Source organism: Vipera berus, assembly GCF_964194415.1.
Source record: "Vipera berus genome assembly, chromosome: 1".
Taxonomy (NCBI): domain Eukaryota; kingdom Metazoa; phylum Chordata; class Lepidosauria; order Squamata; family Viperidae; genus Vipera; species Vipera berus.
The window spans coordinates 355,152,587-355,175,678 of NC_138202.1; the positions used below are offsets into that span (position 1 = coordinate 355,152,587).

The window sequence follows — 23,092 nt, forward strand, 5'->3', positions numbered from 1 at the left end:
TGCTTGGTAGTTTGAAGTATATCGCAACTGCTGGAAATCTATGGATAGCTGAATTGCTCTCGGGTGTTCAAAGTCTCACTCCAGCTTGTCAAAAATTCTGTGTGTGTCTGTATTTTCATGTCAAACAAAGTTCACCTGTTACTTCTGAGCTTATTTGTTATTTATTGAAGCTTTTCATTTTTTTTAATATCTACTTAATTTCTACAAAATCTAAATTTTGATTGCTGCTGAACTGTGCAATAGGTAACTAAGATTTAGTTCAGCTCTCGTACTGGATGTAGATAAACCTGGTTGCTGATTTATACATTGTGCTAAGGCAGGGCTTTTCAACCTTTTCACCCATTGTACCACTTTTAGGACATGGCAACATCCGAGTACCACCAGTCGCCTAGCAAGGTGTCAAAAACCTGATGACCAAAAAAGGAAAAAAGGGATGAAGTACAGGTAGTCCTCGACTTACAACAGTTTCCTTAGTGACTGAAGTTACAATGGGACTGAAAAAAGTGCCCCCCAAGCCATAGCCGAGCAAGACACCTGCCTGCCTGCCTGCCCAGCGGCGCTCTTCCTCCTGTCCAAGGTTTTCATTGTTGTGAGCATTTCTGTTGAAGATTGGTAGTGGGGGTGGGGGGGGTGTTTGGTTTTTATTTCACCCCCCCCATCTGCTGGGTGGTTGCAGCAGGTTTTGGTCCGTTCACATGACCCTGGGACTGTCATAAATATGAATCAGTTGCCAAGCATCTGAATGTAAGTCACAAGACCCTGGAGATGCTGCAACATTCCAGCTGATGGGCGCTTCTTCTGGGCTCAGAAGCGCCAGGATCGGTGCCAAGCTCCAGCTGGAGCCTGGCACTGATCCTGGTGCTTCCGCTGAGCCCTGATAGCCCTGCAGCTCCAGCCGTCTCTCGCTCAGGCTTGTGCGGTGCTGCCACCAGTTCACCTCATTCCCCTCCCCCGCTACCACTTTTCTAGGATGGTTGTGTACCACCTGCCAGGTGCCAATATTACCACAGGTGGTACCTGTACCACTGGTTGAAAAGCCCTGTGCTAAGAAACAAGATAATTTTTATGGGTTAAGACCTAAATTGGCTTAGCAAAGGAGTAAATGCTGTACACGTCAGCCTTTGATGCACATTTCACAGTTCTCTGAATTGGGCCACTAGAAATTAGTGGTGCATTTTTCCCCCCTCATTCTGGGAATAACAGTATTCCCTTTAACTCCTCAAGAACTAAAACAAAGGTTCCTGTGTACTCCAGCAACATCAATGAATCACTAAGACAGGGGTCTTCAAACTTGGCCCTTTTATGACTTGTGGACTTCAGCCTGGCTGAGGAATTCTGGGAATTGAAGTCCACAAGTCATAAAAGGGCCAAGTTTGAAGACCCCTGAGTTAGGCAAAGGATGATGGAGGACTGCAGGAATGTCAGGACACGCGGACTTAGGTTCCACTAACTGCTATGACTTTGGGAGGCTGCTGAGTGAGAAAAGCTAATTTCTAGCAAGAAATGCTCCCCTTAAAGAAAATCAAATTTGAAATGGCTCACTAGAGATTATAATGTCGGACTGTAATACGCAGCTGCCTTGCAGTATCCAAATGGCGCATAGCCCCATTACCTAAAATAGCATTTGGTCTTTGGTTAAAAACCATTTTGATCTGAATGTATAAATTCAGAAGTATCTTTTCAGTCTCTCAGCCACCATTGAAGTAAAAAAATTATAATCCACATTCAATAACGATATCGGTCTATAATTTTTTTTATCTGTGTCAAATCTGAATCTTCTTTTGGTTTTAAACTAATGTTTAAGATTTAAGATTTATTGAGATTTTTATACCGCCCTTCTCCCAAAGGGACTCAGGGCGGTTCACAGGGCATAAATCCATAAATCTTGCTTCTATCCAAGTATTGGGGAGTTTTGCCTCCAACAAAAGTTCATTGCAAACGTCTTTCAACGGTTCACTTACTATGTCTTGTAAGGTTTTATATGGTCCCGGTGTTTTCTCATTTTTTTGTTTTCTTATGGCCTCTGTTATTTCCATCATTGTTATTTTTTCCCCTCTAACATAGTCTTATAGGTTTCTGGAATTTTTGAAAGGTTATTTCCTTCTAGATATTGAATCGTTCTCTCTCTTGAAATTTCTTCTATGTCATATAGTTTCTTGTAATATTCTTTAATTATCTTATTTCTTCGCTTTTAAATTGTAGGCAAGCTTTTTCATCTGTTAAATTATATATCATTTTCTTCTTCTGTTTTTTAAGTTTTTAGGTTAACCACCTTCCTGCTTTATTTGCATCTTCCAAAAAAAAATTGTTTTGCTCTTTTTATTTGCTGTGCCAATTTTTCTGAGTCCAACAAATTTAGTTTGTGTTTTCTTGTTTCCATTTCTCTTTTCAGAATCCTCTTTTGCGGATTCATTTGCAGTTCTAATTCTAATTTTCCCAATTTTTCTTTTAGTAGTCCATACTGCTGTCTTTTCTGTTTGTTTTTCTTTGCCATGTATGTTATACATACCTCTAAAATATGCTTTGGCTGTGTCCCATACATTTTGTAACATGTCTTCTTTTTTATTTTCTTTGAAGAAAAACTCCCAGTTCTTTTTTTTTTTTGCTAATTCTACAAATTCTCTTTCTTTTAATGTGGATTGGTTCAAAGTCCATCTTGGTTTGTTTGCTTTTTTGTTTTTGTATTCCTCTCCACATCACTTTTAAAGGATTATGATATGCCCATGTACCTTTTGCAATCAGCTTTGTAGTTAATAAATGATATTGTCTTCGAGCATCTCTTACTCTTTTAGGTATCTGCTTTAAGACCACAATTTCTTTGTTTTTGTATTGTAGTGGCTTGTCTCTGACTTTTCTCAGTATTTCATCTTTTGTTGTTTTCTTTATGACTCTCACATGCACTTCCCTGGGTAGATTATATTTCCGTGCGTAGCTCGAATTCATTCGAAATATTTCATCTATCTCCACTTGCATCTCTGCTTTGTCTGCTTTCAAAGCCGCCGCCAGGAGGTCAATGATCACGACTGCTATATTTTCTTTTCTATCTTCAAGGATATTTTGAAATCTTAAGTAGTTTTCCGCTTTCTCCATTTCTGAGATCGCCAACAGTCCTTCTAGGTTTTGATTTGCTTGTTCGAATTTTTCATTTTCTTGCAATAGTATTTCCGTGTTTTTTTTATCAATATCATCCGATTTATTTCCCATTTTCTGAATTCTTTGTTCATTTTTGACAATCATTTGATGATGAACTTCAAATTGTGCCTTTATATCCGAAATGTCTTGGCTTAGTTTATCAAAATTACTTTTTGTCTGTTCATGATTTTTTTTTTTTTTGCATTGATTCTTGAATCAGTTTTAATGTAAGTGGCATCTCATTTTGAGTGGTGCTTATTTTTTCACGCTGCAACTTTGTTTTGATAGATCCCTGGGTTGTTGGACTAGGGTGTTCCCACAGAGGAACTCTTTTTTCATGAGTCTGGTGATGTTTGATGTCCTCATTCTTCCAGCCAACTATCTTAGGCTTAAGTCCAAACTGTAAAAGGAGGCAGCTACTTTATGCTAAATCCAATATCTCAGGGAGAGAAGGAGAAAAAGAAAAAACAACAAAAAAAGAAGGAAAAAAATACAGCCAGCAAAAAAGAAAAAAAAAGCCAACTATCTTAGGCTTAAATCCAAACTGTGAAAGGAGCAGACTACTTTAGGCTAAATAAATAGCCTTGGTGGAGCAGTGGGCTAATGCCTCCTTAAGTAACACCAGCTGCCTGCAATTAGTGCAGGTTCGCATCCCACCAGGCTCCAGGTTGACTCAGCCTTCCATCCTTCCGAGGTAGGTAAAATGAGGACCCAGATTGTTGGGGGCAATTAAGCTGACTTTGTAATAATGCCGCTTGGGGTGTGTGTAAAAGCCCTAATAAGCAGGCATATACATAGAATGAAGGCTACTGCTAAGCTTGTAAGCCGCCCTGAGTCTTCGGAGAAGGGTGGGATATAAATGGAATAAAAATAAAAATAAAAATAAATCTCAGGGAGCGGGGGGAAAAACAAAGAAATACAGGCAAGGCAACAAAAAGAAAAAAAAGCCAACTATCTTAGACTAAAATCCAACCCAAAAGAATGAGCCAACTACTTTAAGCCAAATCCAACTCCTCCAGTCGAGTTTCAGATGTAAAACGTTCACTGTCTCCAAATAATTCCTGTTTTTCTTGTGTCCAAAGTCAACAAATATAGTTAGGGAAAGTCTTTTCACTTGCATACTCACACAAAGGCACTTTGTTTAGACCAGGTGCTGTCTCAAGGTCAGACAGTTTCAGATTCTTCTATTATTTAGTGCTACTGCGGTATCTTCTTTCAGTACTAGATGTCCTCGTGCACTATTTTATCAATATCTGGTTTTAAAAAAATTGTTACAAAGTTTTTTCTTTTAGAGTTTTTCTTTATACGTTATTTACCCTGAGAATACCCTTCCAACTTTATTATTATTATTATAATTATGCCAAAAAAAAAGAAATTTCCCCCCCACCTCTTATAGATTAAGTAGTCTGTCTTTAAATCAGTCTGAACTCAATTTTTTTTTAAAAGTTGTTTTGTATTCCTTACAAGTCTTCCCCCTTCGTAGTTGATCGTCGCCTTTATAGTCTTTCTGGGGTCTTTGCTGTGTAGCGGAGCGTTGTGGCTCCTCGCTTCTCTTCCGGCTGGCAACGACTTGGGCTGCCTGAGCTCAACCGGCAGCCTTTCCTCCGTCTTTTCAGAGGGTTTCTTTAGTCCTCCTGGACCGACCGCCGTCTGATCCGGACTGCTGATGCATCCCTCCTTCTTTGTTGCCCCTCCAGGACAACTTTCCGACCCTTTGGGGTCGCCGGGCAGAACGAAATTGGGCTAAGAAGCCGGAGCCCCAGCTTCTTCCACCCGTCTTGTCGGAGGCCAAACCGGAAGTCCATTTTTTTTTTTAAGCAAGCACAAAAGTCGTTATCTGGAAGGAAATCCTGGAAAACTGCAGAATTTATGTTGGGGAAAACATGCATCAATTGCACAGTTAAACTAAAATTCTTCTGCCAAATGTATCTAGACATGTGAAGTGACCGCTACCACTGTTCCTAGCAAAATAGACAAAAATGGAATTGCTAAAACATTCAGCATCCGTTGTAGCTGAGAATGATATGACTTGTAACCTACCCCTCAAGGGCATTGTGCAGTGGTGAGATTCAGACAGTTTACACCAGTTCGGCAGAACCAGTAGCTACATTTTTGTTGCCCAGGCCCAGGATGGACTTCCGGAAGCGGCATCCACACACAGAACTGGTTGTTCACATATTTGAATCCCACCACTGGCATTGTGATAAGAAGTAACTTAAACATACTTCAAAGTGAACCCATAAGGCTCTGTGAGAAGATGCTTCCTCTCTACAAGGATATGAAATGTTCCCTGAATAATCAATTTTTGAGCTTTACATTGTTGTTGTTAGCTGTGAAGTCGTGTCCGACTCATCGCGACCCTATGGACAACGTTCCTCCAGGCCTTCCTGTCCTCTACCATCTTCTGGAGTCCATTTAAGCTCACGCCTCCTGCTTCAGTGACTCCATCCAGCCACCTCATTCTCTGTCGTCCCCTTCTTCCATTGCCCTCAACCTTTCCCAGCATTAGGCTCTTCTCCATTGAGTCCTTCCTTCTCATTAGGTGGCCAAAGTATTTGAGTTTCCACTTCAGGATCTGGCCTTCTAAAGAGCCGTAAATGACGCTATTTTGCCAGGTGCCTGAAGTGTGAGAATGTGAAAATGTCGGATCCTGGTCATAAGTCCCCTTTTTCAGATAGGTTGTAACTCGGAGCGGCTGTAAGTTGTTTGTAAGCCAAGCACTACCTCGATTAAAATCATTTAAAGAGATCTAAGATACAAAGGACGAATTCATTTGCTAGTTAATGCTGAATGATGTGAGGGGTCCTTGGTGCTCTCTGAGCTTGCTTGTTTTCTTGCAGACGTTTCATTACCCAACTAAGTAACATCATCAGTACTAGAAAGAAGTGGGGGGGAGGAGCACGACTGTGGGGTCTCTGGTGCTCTCTGAGCTTGGTTGTTTTCTTGCAGACGTTTCATTACCCTAAATAGGTAACATGTGTTTCCCCAAAAATAAGACCCGGTCTTATATTCTTTTTGCCTCCAAAAGAGGCACTAGGTCTTATTTTTTGAGGGTGTCTTACCTTAGGACCACCACAGCCAGGCCTCCTACACCCCAATACCTGTCGCGCTGCTGCTTGACTTCTTCAGCAGCCACGTGGCTGGACGCCATGTGGCACATTGCACCATTGCCGCTGCTCACAGCAGGATGCCGCATGGCGCTTTGGGCCGTTTCCGCTACTTGCGGCAAGAAGCTGCCGCCTCTTCTGGCCATTGCTGTCACTCATGGCAGGAGGCCACGTGGCGTCCTGCCGCAAGCAACGGCCACGGCATGAAGCGCCATGCGGCGTCCTGCCGTGAGCAGCGGAAACAGCCCAAAGCGCCATGCAGCATCCTGCAGCGATTAGCAACAGCCCAAAGCGCTGTGCAACCTCCTGCCTTGAGCGGCGGCACCGGCGTGACGAGCCACACGGCTTGACAAGTGTCGGGGTGTGGAAGGCCTGGTTGCGGCAGTCCTACTGGTAAGGTAAGTGGGTGCGAGGTGCATGGGGCAGCTTCACCCCCCCTCACCCTAGCTTGATTTTTAGATGTGCGCCTTGCCCCAAAAGGAGGGCTTACTTTTTTGGGGGGGGCTTATATGAGGCCCACCCCCGGAATCAAGCTAGGGCTTACTTTCTGGGGGGGCTTACTTTCGGGGAAACGCGTTACTTAGGGTAATGAAACATCTGCAAGAAAATAAGCTCAGAGAGCACTTAAGGACCCATCATTTCAACCCTGAGCTACAAATATTCTCCTTCGCTGGATGATGTGGAAGGACCCTGTCCCCTTTATCACATGTCCTATATTAACGGCTTAAAAAGTACAGGTAGTCCTCGACTTACAACAGTTCACTTAGTGACCATTCAAAGTTACAGCGGCCCATTGCAGCATCTCTGTAGTCACATGATCGGAATTCAGAAGCCTGGCAACCGACCCATACTTACGACGGTTGCAGTCTCCCATGATCCCCTTTGGCGACCTTTCCAGAAGCAAAGTCAGTGGGGGAAGCCAAATTCAATTAACAACCGTGTTACTGACTTAACAACCACAGTGATTCACTTAATAACTGTGGCAAGAAAGGTCGTAAAATGGGGCAAAATTCACGCAACTGTCTTCGCTTAGCAACATAAATTTTTGGCTCAACTCTGGTCGTAATTTGAGAACTACCTGGGGAAGCCAGATGCACTTAGCAACGGTTAGTAACAACTGCAGTGATTCGTTTAACAACCGTGGCAAAAAAGGTCGTAAAATGGGGCAAAATTCACTTAACAAACGTCTCAGCAACAGAAATGGGCTCCATTTTGGTCATACGTTGAGGACTACCTATAACCTAAAAGTAAGAAATTATAGAGATATTGTGTCTAATAAATCAGTCAGCCCAAATGTATGGTGGGTGTTTTTTTTTCCTTTCCTGATCTGAGGCATCACATTAATTTCTCTGTTGTTTTATGGATTGGTGGACAGGAGTGTAAGAGTTGGTGTAAGTCAGGCTGTGATCTCCGACTCGTGAGGAACGGAATCCAGAAGCTAAGTTTAGCTCCTCTTGGGAACAGAGAAAATAAATAGCCTCCCAGGCTTAAAGCCGCATTTCTGCACCCTGCAAATCGGTAATTCTCTCGCATTTCTTTCACAGAAGCGGCAGATAATGGGGTGGAGATAAATGCAAGCAATCCTCGACTTACAATCATTCGTTTATTAACCGGGTTGCAGTGGCACTGACGAAAGCGACTTAGGACTGTTTTTCAAACAAGCGTGGTTGCGTGATCAAAATTCAGGCGCTTGGCAACTGGCACGCATCAAGGACGTTCCAGGAAGGTCGCATGATCCCCTTTTGCGACCTTCTGGCATGCAAAGTCAGCGGGCCAACCAGGTTCACTTAACAACCATTTTATTTTATTTATTTATTTATTTTATTTCCATTTATATCCTGCCCTTCTCCGAAGACTCAGGGCGGCTTACAAGCTTAGCAGTAGCCTTCATTCTATGTATATGCCTGCTTATTAGGGCTTTCACACACACCCCAAGCGGCATTATTACAAAGTCAGCTTAATTGCCCCCGACAATCTGGGTCCTCATTTGACCTACCTCGGAAGGATGGAAGGCTGAGTCAACCTTGAGCCTGGTGGGACTCGAACCTGCACTAATTGCAGGCAGCTGGTGTTACTTAAGGAGGCATTAGCCCACTGCTCCACCAAGGCTCTTATGCTAGGTTTTGCTAACTTTGGCAAACTACGGTGATTCAGCTGTGTCGAAGGTTGTAAAAGGGGGCAAAAATCACATAAGGACCACCTTAATAGACACTTTGGGGGTTCCGTTGTGGTCATAAAAGGCAACCTGTAGCTGAAGCCACTCCTTTTCAGCTTCACCCATTGAAGTGCAAGCCTCATTTTTAGGCCAGATCACCCCGCCCACCGATTGTTACTGGTCTGGGCCAAAAGAATCGGTCCCATTGCACAACAAACCCAAGGCTCTCCACCAATCACCAGATCAAAGAGGACAGCTTCTTCTGACATTAGCAGAGAGAGCCATGAAGGGCAGAAGCAAAGTAAAAAAGGTAGATCAGGTAGGTAGATATTAGGTAGATCTGGTAGGTAGGCAGAAAGATATCTGATAGATAAGTAGATATCTGGTAGGTAAGAAGAGAGAGATAGGCAGGCTAGGTAGGAAGATCTGGTAGGCAGGCAGAAAGATATCTGGTCGATAGGTAGATATCTGCTAGGTAAGGAGAGAAATGGATGGATGGACAGGCAGGCAGTCGGTGCGATAGCACACTGGTTAAAGGCGCTGGGCTTGTCAACAGGAAAGCTGAGAGCCTAGTTGGAGACCTGAGCGCCATGCGATGGGGTGAGCTCCCATTCCTTGCCCCAGCTCCTGCTGCCTAGCAGTTCGAAAGCATGCAGATGTGAGTAGATAAATAGGTACCACTTTGGTGGGAAGGTAACACATTCCATGCACTTCTTGCATGTAGTCATGCCAGATGACCACAGAAGCCTCTTCAGACAGCACTGGCTCCCTCGGTTAAGAAACAGAGATGAGCACCGTTGTATCTGACTCTAAGGGATGGTAAAACCTATAGGTAGGTACGATAGGTAGTAGGGAGAGAGAGAGAGAGATTATCAGATCATTCTTGAGTCCTTTGCTGTATTGTTGTTGTTAGTTGCGAAGTCATGTCCGACCCCTCGCGACCCCATGGACAAGGTTCCTCCAGGCCTTCCTGTCCTCCACCATCTTCTGGAGTCCATTTAGGCTCACGCCTCCTGCTTCAGTGACTCCATCCAGCCACCTCGTTCTCTGTCGTCCCTTTCTTCTCTTGCCCTCAATCTTTCCCAGCATGAGGCTCTTCTCCAGTGAGTCCTTCCTTCTCATTAGGTGGCCAAAGTATTTGAGTTTCCGCTTCAGGATCTGGCCTTCTAAAGAGCAGTCAGGGTTGATCTCCTCTAGGACCAACCGGTTTGATCGCCTTGCAGTCCAAGGGACTCGCAGGAGTCTTGGCAAAAATTCTGGGGTAGCTGATCTTGGGAAGCAAGGACCTCCTGTTGCTCCAGGAGTCACCTAAGGACACACAACCTCCCCTTTTCAGAGCTTTGAGGGGGGATGATCAGGGTTTTCATTGCACAAGGACAGATAACCCCCTCTTCTTTGCCTCAGTCCAGAACAGGCACTTGAATTTGAACGTACGACTTTAAGGCTGCCTGCCTATTTTTGGTTCTCTGCATTTTCTTCACTCATCACATATATCCGGCTGCCAATATCCGGCTGCCAATCTTGCACAAGGCAATTTTGGCTGGCGCGCAACAAAATCAACAATTACAGGTAGCCCTTGACTCATGCTGGTCATGGAGCCTGCCCACCGCAGTCATAAGTTGATTTAATAACCTTTTTCGCAGCACTTGTAAAGAGGTCATAATGATACTTTGTTATGTGGCAGTTTTGCTGAAAACTGGAAGTGGATGCGGGTTTTTGGCAAAACCGTCGTAAAACAGAATCGTGTGCCTGTGGGTCCCTCCAAATAGCCGTAAATGCCACTTGGTTGCCAAGCATCCCAGATTTGGCCACGTGCTGATAGGGGTCCCCCCAACCATCGGAACTTTAAATCCAGGTTGTAAGTAAGTAACCCCCAGGTAGATCTATTGTAACTTTGACTGGTCGCTAACAGACCAGTCATAAGTTGAGGACGACCCAAGAAATGTTCTACAACAAGGGTCTTCAAACTTGACCCTTTTATGACTTGTGGACTTCAACTCCCAGAATTCCTCAGCCAGGCACGCATGCCTGGCTAAGGAATTCTGGGAGTTGAAGTCCACAAGTCCTAAAAGGGCCACGTTTGAAGACCCCTGATCTAAAAGAACAAATTAAAAAACCATGAAACAGAGATTGTGAATGTATCAGGATGACTGGGGCCGGGGGATTTGCAGGCCTGTTGGGGGAAAAAAAAAGACCACATTTTGAGGGATTTCCAAAAAGCCACCGGATTTACAGGTAGTCCTTGACTTACATCCACAATTGAGAGACCGGGATTTCCATCGCTAAGCAAGGCGATTGTTAAGTGAACTGCGCCCAATTTTCCCACCTTTTTTGCCACTTTTATTAAGTGAGTCGCTGCAGGTATTAAGCCACTCACACGGTCGTTAAGCGAATCTAGCTTCCCTTCCATTGACTTTGCTTGTCGGAAGCTGACCGTAAAGTTCCAAACGGTGATCACATGACCCTGGATTGCTGCATCCGTCATAAATACCTGTCGGTTGCCAAGGGCCCAAATTTTGATCACGTGACCCGTGGGGATGCAGCCAAGGATTGGGAGGGCAAGAAACTGGTCATATGTCAACTTATTGTTCATTGCCGTTGTAACTTTGAACGGCCACTAAAGAAATGGTTATTATTCGAGGACTACCTGGATAGGCTCTGCAGCTGCATTGTGTGGGACTGCTTGGGTGTATCCCATCTTGCGTTTTCGCAAGGAACCAAAAGTCTCCACCCTCTCAGGTGAGATGGGTGGCAACCAGGTGTTTCTAAAATTGCCTTCCTGTTTCCAGAGATCGTGTCCTCAGCCTTTTGATGTTCTGAAATACGTCTTTAATTTGCCACTGGTTGTCACTCCTTGTTTAAACTCCCATGTTCAGCTGATCTGGTTAGAAAAGTTGTTTTTTAAAATAATATAATTATGGCTATCAAATGCCGCCCATTGAAGGCAACTTTTGAGTGGCTTGCAGCAAGATACAGGTCGTCCTCGGCTTACCCACCACGGCTGAGTCCAAAATTTCCGTTGCTAAGCGAGGCAGTTGTTAAGTGGGTTTTGCCCCATTTTATGACCTTGTCACAGGGCGTCAGGGGTCTTCAAACTTGGCCCTTTTAGGACTCGTGGACTTCAACTCCCAGAATTCCTCAGCCTGCGTGTCTGGCTGATCAATTCTGGGAGTTGAAGTCCACGAGTCCTAAAAGGGCCAAGTTTGAAGACCCCTGGGTTAAGGGAATCACTGCAGTAGTTACGTTAGTAACACCGTTGTTAAGTGAATCTGGCTTCCCCATTGACTTGGCTTGTCAGAAGGCATACCAGCTGCCAAGTGCCTGAATTTTGATCACATGACCATGGGGATGCTGCCCTGGTCGTAAGTGTGAGAAATGGTCATAAGTCATTTTTTTATTGCCATTATAACTTCGAACATTCACTAAATCAGGGGTAGGCAACCTTGGCTCTTTTATGACTCGTGGACTTCAACTCCCAGAATTCCTGAGCCAGCACAGCTCAGCTTGGAAACCTCTCCCTTTCCCCTCAGCGTGGCTGGCTCAGGAATTCTGGGAGTTGAAGTCCACGAGTCATAAAAGAGCCAAGGTTGCCCATCCCTGCACTAAATGAATGGTCATGAAATCAAGGACTACCTATAAAATACACAAATATCTGACAATTATAAATATAAAAACGGATAAAAATTGTAGAAATTAGAACAAAACTAAAAAAATAAGAGTTTGGAGGGGAGAAATGGGGGGGCCTTCTCTCTCTCATATATATATATATATATATATATATATATATATATATATATATATATATATATATATATATATATATAATTTCTTATTCTGTTGGTGGAACAATTAGATAAGAATGGGACCATGACGAAGGATTTATACTGTATTCCCTTGTTGGCAATTTTCTCTTATGCAATTCTATCCCTGTTGGAAATGTCCATCCAAGTTGTCCTAATTAGTCTTCTAATTTTGGATTTAATTGAAAAGCTCTTTGTGGGTGTTCGCCGCATTAAAAAAACATCTTTTTTTAACCAAAATTATTTTTAATGTTTTCACACCACTTCAGTCTTTATCTTCAGCTTGTAAAACCTCATCACACCTGTTGTGCGTTGCATGCTGAATAAATTCCCATTACTTTTTCCACCACGAGAAAAGATGCTCTTGTGTCAAGACATATTAATAAAAGAAACCCTCAAGGTTTTTGTTGGAAGGGAAATGTAATTTGGTCGCTGGGAGTTTTTGATGGATGCATTGCAGCTTGATTTATGACAATAGCAGCCAGAATTCCTGTTGCTAAGGTTGTTGAGTTGTGTCTTGTGGCCTTTTTTTGCCCCGTTGTTAACCCAGGCTTCATCTGGAACAGGGCTTTTCAACCAGTGGTATGGGTACCACCTGGCGTACATTGGCACCTAACAGGTGGTACGTGACCATCCTAGAAAAGTGGTAGTGGGGAGGGGAATGAGTTGAACCGGTGGCAGCACCGCACAAGCCTGAGCGAGAGACGGCTGGAGCTGCAGGGCTGTCAGGGCTCAGTGAAAGCGCCAGGATCAGCGCCAGGCTCCAGCTGGAGCTCGGTGCTGATCTTGACGCTTCAGAGCCCAGAAGAAGCGCCGATCAGCTGGAATGTTGCAGCATCTCCAGGGTCTTGTGATTTACATTCAGATGCTTGGCAACTGATTCATATTTATGACAGTCGCAGTGTCCCAGGGTCATGTGAAATGACCAAAACCTTCTGCAACCACCCAACAAAGGGGGGGGGGGATAAAAACCAAACACCCCCCACCCCACCCCCGCTGCCAATCCTCAACAGAAATGCTCACAACAATGAAAACCTCGGACAGGAGGAAGAGCGCCGCCGGGCGGGCAGGCAGGTATCTTGCTCGGCTGTGGCTTGGAGGGCACTTTTTTCAGTGCCATTGTAACTTCGAATAGTCACTGAGCGAGCTGTTGTAAGTCAAATACTACCTGTACTTCATCACCTTTTTCCTTTTTTTTTTTGGTCCTCCACTGCCTCCTGGAGTTTGCCCAAATTCATGGTCATTTCATCGATGACACCATCTAACCATCTCCTCCTCTGCCGTCCCCTTCTCCTTTTTCCTCCCGTCTTTCCCAACATCAGGATCTTCTCCCGTTGAGCCCTCCTCTCTTCATATTAGGGGGCCAAAATATTTGGGCTTCAGGATCTATCAGGGTTGGTTTCCTTCAGGACTGGATCTGCTTGCAGTCCAAGGGATGCTGAAGGATCTTCTCCAGCACCACAATGTGAAAGCATCAGTTCTTCAGCGCTCAGCCTTCCTTATGCTCCAGCTCTTCACAGCCATACATCATACATCAGGGGTGTCAAACTCACAACGTCACACGACGTCTCGCGATGTGTCGTGACTTTTTTGTCCTTGGCGGCAATGGGGTGGGCACGGTTTTGGTGTGATCCCTCCAGCCCATGGGCCGGCAGCTTTGACACCCCTGCGTTACATGTAGTCCTCAACTTTCAACCACCATGGATTCTAGGAAGAAATTTGTTCAGTGAGTTGTGCCCCACTTTATGGCTTTTCTTGCCCCCTTTGTCAGGTAAATAAATCACTGCAGTTGTGAATTTCGTAACGAGGTCGTTAAGCGAAACTGGCTTCCCCATTGACTTTGCTTCTCAGAAGCCCGCAAAAGGGGATCACGTGACGCCGGGACACAGCAACGGTCATTAATGTGAACCCGTTATCAAGCATCCGGATGTAAATCACGTGGCCACGGGGATGCTGCAAGGGTGGAGGCTGCAAGGGTTGTAAGTCTGAAAAATGGTCATAAGCCCCTTTTTTCAGTGCTGTTGTAACTTCGAACAGTCACTGAACTGTCGTAAGTCGAGGACTACCTGTACTACTGGGAAAACCACAGCTGGCAATGCGATGTCTCTGCTTTTTAAGATGCTGCCTGGCTTTGCCCAAGGAGGAAGCGTCTTTTAATTTCATGGTGGCATTCGCCGTCTGCATTGAAGAGGTCATCTAGTCCAGCCCTAATTCCGATTGCTCAGCCCCTGCTTGATTAAATTGCTGTTTATAAATCTCTTGACAGAAAGAGGGCTGTGGTCATAGACCGAACCAACGTGTAAACAGAGTGTGAGGACATGTTGCGTAACGTTTACTTGAAATTCCCCTTCCCGTAATTGGAACCCTTTGGTGTGGGTGTCATACAAAACAACTGTTATTTCAGCCTGGATGTGACAGTTTTCCAAGTATCTGAAGAAAGCAATATATAGCTTCTGACTCATTTGCACCTATTGCTCCGTGAAGCTTTAACCTTAAACACGTCTCTCATTTCTCCATAATGGCAAGCATAGTCCATTTAGAAACTCAGCCGTTAACTGAAAAGCAGTATCCTAGAACAGGGGTATCCAGCCCCCGGGCCGTGGACCGGTACCGGGCTGCGGCATGCCAGCAACTGGGCTGCACAGACAAGCAAAGCCCCGTCTGCGGGATGCAAGCAGCACACAAAACCACACACACACACACCCTCCGGTCCACGGAAAAACCTCTCTCCACGTAACCGGTCCCTGGTGCCCAAAAGGTTGGGAACCTCTGCACTAGAGCACACTCTAACTAGGTTTTTATGGAAGGAAATCACAGTCTGACGGTGTGTGGCTAATGTGCTGTGTGTACTTAAGCACTGCATCTTGGAAACTACAATTTAAGCTTAGCGTGTTCCATGAACACAATCATTACATTTTGCTAGACCTGATGCATTCGGTCTTGTTGTCAGAGATATTTCGTCACCGGGTTCCTCAATTTCTTCAACAACGGCCAGCCATCCAGTGTAAAGGTGGTCCTCGAAATTATGACGGCAAAGGAGCCCAAAATTTTTGCGGCTAAGAGAGACAGTTGTTAAGTGAGTTTTGCCCCATTTAACCACCTTTCTCGCCACAGTCACTAGGTGCATCACTCGACTTGTTAACTGAGTAACATGGTTGTTAAGGGAATCTTGCCACAATCGCTTTAAGAATCAGTTAAATGTATGGCCTGAATTTACTTTGAATTTAAGTTAAATTAAAGGACCATAAAAAGACCATAGTTGGCTGGCTGAAGAATTCTGGGAGTTGAAGTCCACAAGTCATAAATGGACCATAGTTGGCTGGCTGAGGAATTCTGGGAGTTGAAGTCCACATCATAAAAGGACCATAGTTGGCTGGCTGAGGAATTTTGGGAGTTGGAAGTCCACATCTCATAAAAGGAGAGAGATTGAGAGATTTATTAAATTTATATGCCGCCCTTCTCCCCAAGGACTCAGGGCGGCTCACAACCATAAAAAATTAAAAAACATAAAGTACAACATTTAAAAAAAGAATTAAACAATGGATGTAATAAATAAATGACAATTTAACCCAATAAAAACCAAATTTAAAACCATAGTCAGTCCAGTCCCGTGAAACCCTCTATCCTTCCACTGAAAGCACACAGTCCCGCTTTTCACGTCCATATAATGTAACTTCAGGTCACGGCGGAAGGACCGAAGGTCAGGGGCCGGACCATAATTGGCTGGCTGAGGAATTCTGGGAGTTGAAGTCCACGAGTCATAAAAGAGCCCAATTCTTGTAACCGTTGCAGGAATGGGCTCCTGTACTTTCAGGCTGATGTCTGCGTAATAACTCTGCTGATTGTGTTTTAATTTTAACGTTAGGCACCTCGAAGTGACTGACCTATGAGATGGCAGAGAATGGAAGAGGTTGTGACTTGAGGCGCACCGCAATGAGCAAAGAACAGCACAACGGAAGCTTTCTAGGTACGATGGCTCGGTAAATGGTCACTCCTGTCTAATGAAACAAGTCCAGGTAGTCCTTGGCTTTAGGATCATGATCGAGCCCCACATTTTTGTTGCTAGGTGAGACATAGGTTAAGTGAATCTTGCCCCATTTTACCACCTTTCTTGCCACAGCTCTTACGCGAATCTTTGCAGTTGTTAAGTTACTAACACGTTGGTTAAGTGAATCTGCCTTCCCCATTGACTTTGCTTGTCAGAAGGTCGCAAAAGTTGATCACGGGACCCCGGGGGCGCTGCAGCGGTCATAAATACGAGGCAGTTGATTGCCATTAGGACATAAACAAAGAGCAAAGCCCACTCCCTTCTGGACCTCAGGACGCTGCAGCTGTCATAAGTACATGCCAGTTGCCGAGTGCCCTGATTTTGATCACGTGACCAGGGGGATGCGCAATGGTCATCGAGTCGCTGTTTTTAGTGCTGTTGTACAGTCACAGAACAGTCACTACATGAATTGTAAGTCGAAGACTAGAAGAAGACTAGACGAATAGAATAGAGCTGGAAGGGACCTTGGAAGTCTTCAAGACCAGAATTATACCATCTCAGACAAGTGACTGTCTAGTCCAGTGATGGCGAACCTTTTAGAGACCGAGTGCCTAAACTGCAACCCAAAACCCACCTATGTATCGTCTGGTGCCGGGTGGGCGTGGCCCACTAGGTGGGCGTGGCTGCGGTGGTAACGGCAGACTGGGTGGAACTAAAAAGTTCAATCAATCAATTCCAACTTTGTGGGATTTTTTTTCCCCCAAGAGAAGTTGAAATTGATTGATTGATTGAACCTTTTTTTTTTGCACACGGCAGTGGAGGTTTAAAGCGAAAAGGTTTTATAAAACCCAGCTGAAGGCCTAGGACTGGGGCGATGGCGCGCGTGCCCACAGAGAGGGCTCTGCATGCCACCTGTGGCACACGTGCCATAGGTTCACCACCACGGGTCTAGTCTCTTCTTAAAAACCTCCCAATGATGGAGCGCCCATGATTTCTGGAGGTAGGTTGTTCCACTGGTTGATTGTCCTCACTGTCAGGAAGCTTCTCCTTAATTCCAGGTTCCTTCTCTCTTTGATCAGTTTCCAACCATTGTTTCTCATCCTTCCCTCTGGTGCTTTGGAGAATAACGTGACCCCCTCTGCCTTGTGGCAGCCTCTCAGATACTGGACCACTGCTATCATGTCTCCCCTATTTCTTCTTTTCTTTTGACAAGCCAAACCCAAGTTCCACAGCTGTTCTTCGTATGTTTTGGTCTCCAGGTTTAGGTTTAGGTTTAGGTTTATTCGATTTCTATACCGCCCTTCTCCCGAGGGACTCAGGGCGGTTAACAGGGCATATATAAATAAGTAACAGTACAAAAATTAAAAAAGATTAAACCAATGCCCAATTAAAATACAATAACAATAAAATAATAAAAAACCCGTTAAAAAGACCCTCCCCATCAGGCCAGACCAGCTAGTTCAAAGAAGTGGGTCTTCAGCCCGCGGCGGAAGGAGCGGAGGTCCGGTGCCATCCGGAGCTCAACCGGCAGTTGGTTCCATAGTGCCGGAGCACCCACAGAGAAGGCCCTCCCCCTGGGGGCCACCAGTCGACGTTCCCTGACCGGAGGCACCCTGAGGAGGCCCTCTGTGGGAACGCACAGGGCGGAGGGGAGTTGACGCCGGCAGCAGGTGGTCCTCGAGGTATCCCGGACCCATGCCATGTAAGGACTTGAAGATCATAACCAAAACCTTGAACCTCACCCGGCCTTTGATCATTTTAGTTGCTCTTCTCTGAATTTTTTCCAAGCTCTCCACATCTTTTTTGCAGTATGGTGACCAAAATTGGCTGCAGTATTCCAGGTGTGGTCTCACTAGGGTTTTATAAAGCGGTACTAATACTTCATGTCATCTTGATTCTACCTGTATTGTATTACCGGTAGGGATCCAGCTTCAGGAGGAAAGCTGTAAGTTGAGTGCAATTTTCCCCCCCCACACACACACAGTTCTTCTCTTAACGTTTTTTTCTTTCTTTCCTGTTTGCAGACTCCTCTTTGTCAAGTGAACAAAGGCGGAAAGAACGAGAAGCACGTCAGAGTATTGTCCTCTGGGGAAAACCAGTTCTTACTTTGCAGTATTTCTTCCTGGAAACATTAACAAATGCGAAAGAGTGGACCATAAAGTAAGTCCAGGAGAGAAGGAAACACACCACACACACATACCCCCAAAAGGTTGGATGGGGGAAAACATCGCTTAGGTGAAAAGCATAAGCTGTTCCTTTCTGCCTATCCTTCCTTCTCCTGCTTCTCCAACTCTCTCCACTTACCCATTTCCAAATTTCCTATGCCTTGATTATTCAAGAGGTTAGATAAATTTCCTCCCTTTTACACAAAACCGGAAACACTTGTGGTTAAGAGGACTGATCTTGCATGCTCTATAGCAGTGTTTCTCAACCTGGGGGACTTTAAGACGGCTGGACTTCAACTCCCAGAATTCCCCAGCCAGCTATGCTGGCTGGGGCATTCTGGGAGTTGAAGTCCAGCCGTCTTAAAGTCCCCCAGGTTGAGAAACAGGGCTCCATAGAATCCATATAAAGGATTGTTTTTATTTATTTATTGTATCCCGCTTGTGTTATTTTTAGAAATAACTCAAGGTGTCAAACATGTCCTTTCCTCCTCCTATTTCCCCACAATAACAAGCCCGTGAGACTAGATGACTTCCAAGGTCCCTTCCAACTTCATTATTATTATCATTATCTTTATCATCATCATCATCATCATTATTATTATTATTATTATTATTTTTATTATTATTATTATTATTATTATTATCTCGTACCTCAGACTGGAGGAATTGGACTTCAGAACTGAAAATGTATATAGTTGGCCACTGTTAGGTGGTTCTCGACTTACAACCAGTTACTTAGGGACCATTTGAAATTGCAACCTGGATTCAAACTTTCAACAATCAGGCCCCTCCCTCCGGTCACATGACTGCATTTTTGGCCGCTCGGCAACTGGGTGACTTTTATACAGCCATTGGCAGCCGTCTGCAGTCATGTGACTGCGTTTTACCGCAGTGTTGCTGAAAGCTGGCATTTACATCCATGGGTTCACTTCACCACCACATTGTTCCCTTAATGAGCGCCATGAATAAAAAGTCCTAAAATCAGATCGATCACGTGATCTATCCTCTTTACCAGTTTCATGAGTTACAGCCATGATCATCAGGCACCATTCTGGTTGTAACTCGAGGACTATGTGTAGAAGGCACCAGGGGAGATAAAGTAACTTACCTCTCGTCCACAGTTGAAGCTGTTAAGTCCATTATTTGATATTCCTACAATTTTTTTAAAAAAAGCAGAGGTGTTGTGAGAGGCCTTTTTTTTGGCAGACTTTTCTTGTTTTAAATTGGGTTGGATTATAGTTCTCCGATGTTCGGACAAACCTGGAGGACATCACATTGGGAAGAATGCCCTAGATAATTTTGTAGGTCAGGGTTTTTTCATCTTTTAATCAGGATTTAGGGTCTACAGAAATAGAAATTAGGTTGCTAAACGGTGTCACTGAAGCATTTTAAGACTTTCCTGACTCAATGTCCCTTCTTATATTGGGAGCAGTATAGGATCGCAATAAACTGTTCCCCACTGATTAGCCAATCAGTATGGCCTGGGTGGGTTTCCTCTTGGATCAGATAACAATTCTTTTAAGATAAACATGTTGACCCCAAGCACATTAATCCTCTCATAAACTTAAAACTATATTCCTTGTGCAGGTAGTTCTCAACAGGCAGCCACAATTGAAGCCAAAATTTCAGTTGCTAAGCAAGACAAATCCTTAATCTCTACCCACACTGACACCCAACAGCATCAGCTTGATTGGAGCAACATAAAAATCATTGGCCACGCTACTACCTGCCATGCTCGTGAGCTCATCAAAGCCTGGCCCTCCACAAGCGGATGGGTGGATGGAGATGGATGGATAGATAGATAGATGGATGGATGGATGGATGGATGGATAGATAGATAGATAGATAGATAGATAGATAGATAGATAATAGAGGGATAGCTAGCTAGCTAGAGGGATGGATGAATGGATAGAGGGATAGATGATAGATAGAGGAAAAGATGGATGGATAGATAGAGGAATAGATGGCTAGCTAGCTAGCTAGAGGGATGGATGGACAGATGGATAGATAGATAGATGACAGATAGATAGATAGATGCATGCATATACATGACCAGTTCAATTGGAGCAACACTAAAATCATCCGCCACGCTACCACCCACCACACTCGTGAGTTCATCGAAGCCTGGCCCCCCACAAGCAGTTCCATCAACAGACACACTAACCTACAACCAGCCAACAAACCCCTCAGAATCCAAATCAACAGCACAGCCAACCAGAGACAGCACCAACCCTCAACCAACCTACACAAGCCCCCCCAAGAGCAGTTCACCTCCCAGTGACCCTCACCTGATATAACCTCCCTATCACAAGACACATCACAAGCCTCTCACTGATGAGTCACACCTGACCCATCCCAAGACCCTCACTTGATGCACCCACCCCTGACCCATCCCGAGACCTGACCACACAAAGCCCTTATAAACAGAAGAACACTCCACAGAAGATGTTGCCTAGCCTGGTAACGAAATGTTTAGAAACCAACCTCCACCTTCATCCTACACCCGAGCTACAGATATTCTCCGCTATTGCAAAGCAAGACAGTTGTCAAGAACGCTGGGCCCCATTTTACGACCTTTTTTTGCTAGTGTTGTTAAGCGAATCGCTGTGGTTCTTAAGCAAATCTGGCTTTTCCCCCCCACTGACTTTGCTCGTCGGAAGCCAGCTGGGAAGATTACAAATGGCAACCACAAGAGCACAGGGCTGTGCAACCATCATAAATACATACACAACCACGGGGAGGCTGCAATGGTCGTAAGTGTGAAAAACGGTCATAAGTCACATCTTCAGTGCTGTTGTAACTTTGAATGGTCACTAAATGAATAGTTGTAGGTCAAGGACTACCTGTAGACTGGCTTTTTTTTATGTCTTTGTTTTTCATGCTTTCCCCACCCTGCCTATTCTCCAGCTAGCTGGGTTAATTGGCTGTTTGTCACTTATTAAGTGTTTTTTTTTTCAATTCTTCATTGGGCAAAGGTCAGGATTATGTGGAACTTGTATTCTGACCGCTAAGAGAGGACTTTGTCCCCCAGTCAGCTATTCTCCACTGTGGTAAATTGTTGCTGACTCTTCATCTTTGCAGCCTTTGAATAAATAAGGTTTCAATGCTTGGGACATCCAAAGAATTAGGAAGAAAAGCTTCTGAAACTGGCACTCTGGATCAGATTCACTAGTCTTTTATCTTCTCTTCCTAGCCACTTATATTCTTCCTGATATAGCAGCGGTAGGCAACCTTGGCTCTTTTATGACTCGTGGACTTCAACTCCCAGGATTCCTGAGTCAGCATGGAAACCTCTCCCTTTCTCCTCAGCGTGGCTGGCTCAGGAATTCTGGGAGTTGAAGTCCACAAGTCATAAAGCGGCCTAGGCCTAGCCCAGGGGTAGGCAACCTTGGCTCTTTTATGACTCGTGGACTTCAACTCCCAGAATTCCTGAGCCAGCATGGCTCAGCTTGGAAACCTCTCCCTTTCTTCTCAGCATGGCTGGCTCAGGAATTCTGGCAGTTGAAGTCCACGAGTCATAAAAGAGCCAAGGTTGCCTGCCCCTGGGATACAGGATCTTATTTCTCCATCAGTGATCTGTTTATAATTAGGCTAATCATTTACATTGTTAGTCTTTGCCCTACCCTAGAACATTGAGTTCTACTCATAAAAGTCCTTTGCAGTGTATTCTTCTGGAATCCACAGGGAATGGGATTATTAGGGCGAAAGCCCTAATAAGCAGGCATATACATAGAATGAAGGCTATTGCTAAGCACATTGGTTTGTGCTTAAATTGTAAGCCGCCCTGAGTCTTCGGAGAAGGGCGGGATATAAATGGGATTAAAAAAAAATTAAAAAAAATAAGACCAGGTCTTTTTTTTGTCTTTTTCCTTTTGCCTCCAAAAGAGGCACCAGATCTTATTTTCGGGGGGTGTCTTTTATTCTCACCTCCGGCACCGCCCGCCCAGCCCAGCTGGTCCACTTCTTCTGGGGCTGAAGGAGTGGCTTCATTCTGCAGCTGCATTCCGACCTGCATTTTGCAGTCAGGCCTTTCCGGAAGGCCTCTGCAGCCGAGTACCGAGCTATGGATTCAATCTCGTTCGGTTCTTGGCTGCACAGGCCTTCAAGAAAGGCCTGTGACTGAGAAACGCAGGCCTGGTTGCAGAAGATGCCTCAGAAGAAATGGGCCGGTGGGGGGAGGCCTACCTACGAGGTAAGTGGGTACACATAGGGCAGATCCCCACACCCACCTAAGCTTAATTTTTAAGTGTGGGCCTCTCCCAAAACTAGGGCTTATTTTCGGAGTAGGTCTTACTGTTGGGGAAACAGGGCTAGTACAAGTAGTAGGGCTAGTACAAGTAGACTTAGCAACAAGTTCAACCTCAACAGTACAACCTCAGGATTCAGTTGCTTAGCATCTTTCATTCTGGATGGAGCTGCAAGGCCCCAAACAGAGCCAGTGCACAATCTGGAGGTTCTCCTTTATTCATGCCTCCTGCAGGTATCATTGTAAGGTTGTCAAAGCAAGAACACCCGATGTTAGCAGCATTGACATCCGGCCCCCCCTTACAAAAAGGACAGATCCTGTAACATAAACAAAAGCATATGTTAGGGACTGCCTCTCTGTTAGGTGCTTCCTATAGAACCTTTTGATGAGTGTCGGCTTTCACATCACTAGATTTCACCCAAGTGGCTTCAGACAGCGAGTATCTCTTCCATTGTACTAGGTCAGTGGTGGCGAACCTATGGCACACGTGCCAGACGGG

The 23,092-nt window shown here is 44.8% G+C and overlaps 1 protein-coding gene across 2 annotated transcripts in view; it reads left to right on the forward strand.

Annotated features, from left to right (window-relative positions):
- Positions 1-23,092, forward strand: part of VMP1 (vacuole membrane protein 1) — a 150,556-nt gene that overhangs the window by 2,682 nt on the left and 124,782 nt on the right. For both annotated transcript variants that reach the window (XM_081346612.1, XM_081346613.1), the window contains 2 exons: positions 16,060-16,161; positions 18,207-18,342. In XM_081346612.1, coding sequence (XP_081202738.1) covers positions 16,086-16,161; positions 18,207-18,342 — 212 coding nt within the window. In that variant the 5' untranslated portion in view covers positions 16,060-16,085. The remainder of the gene's footprint in view (positions 1-16,059; positions 16,162-18,206; positions 18,343-23,092) is intronic.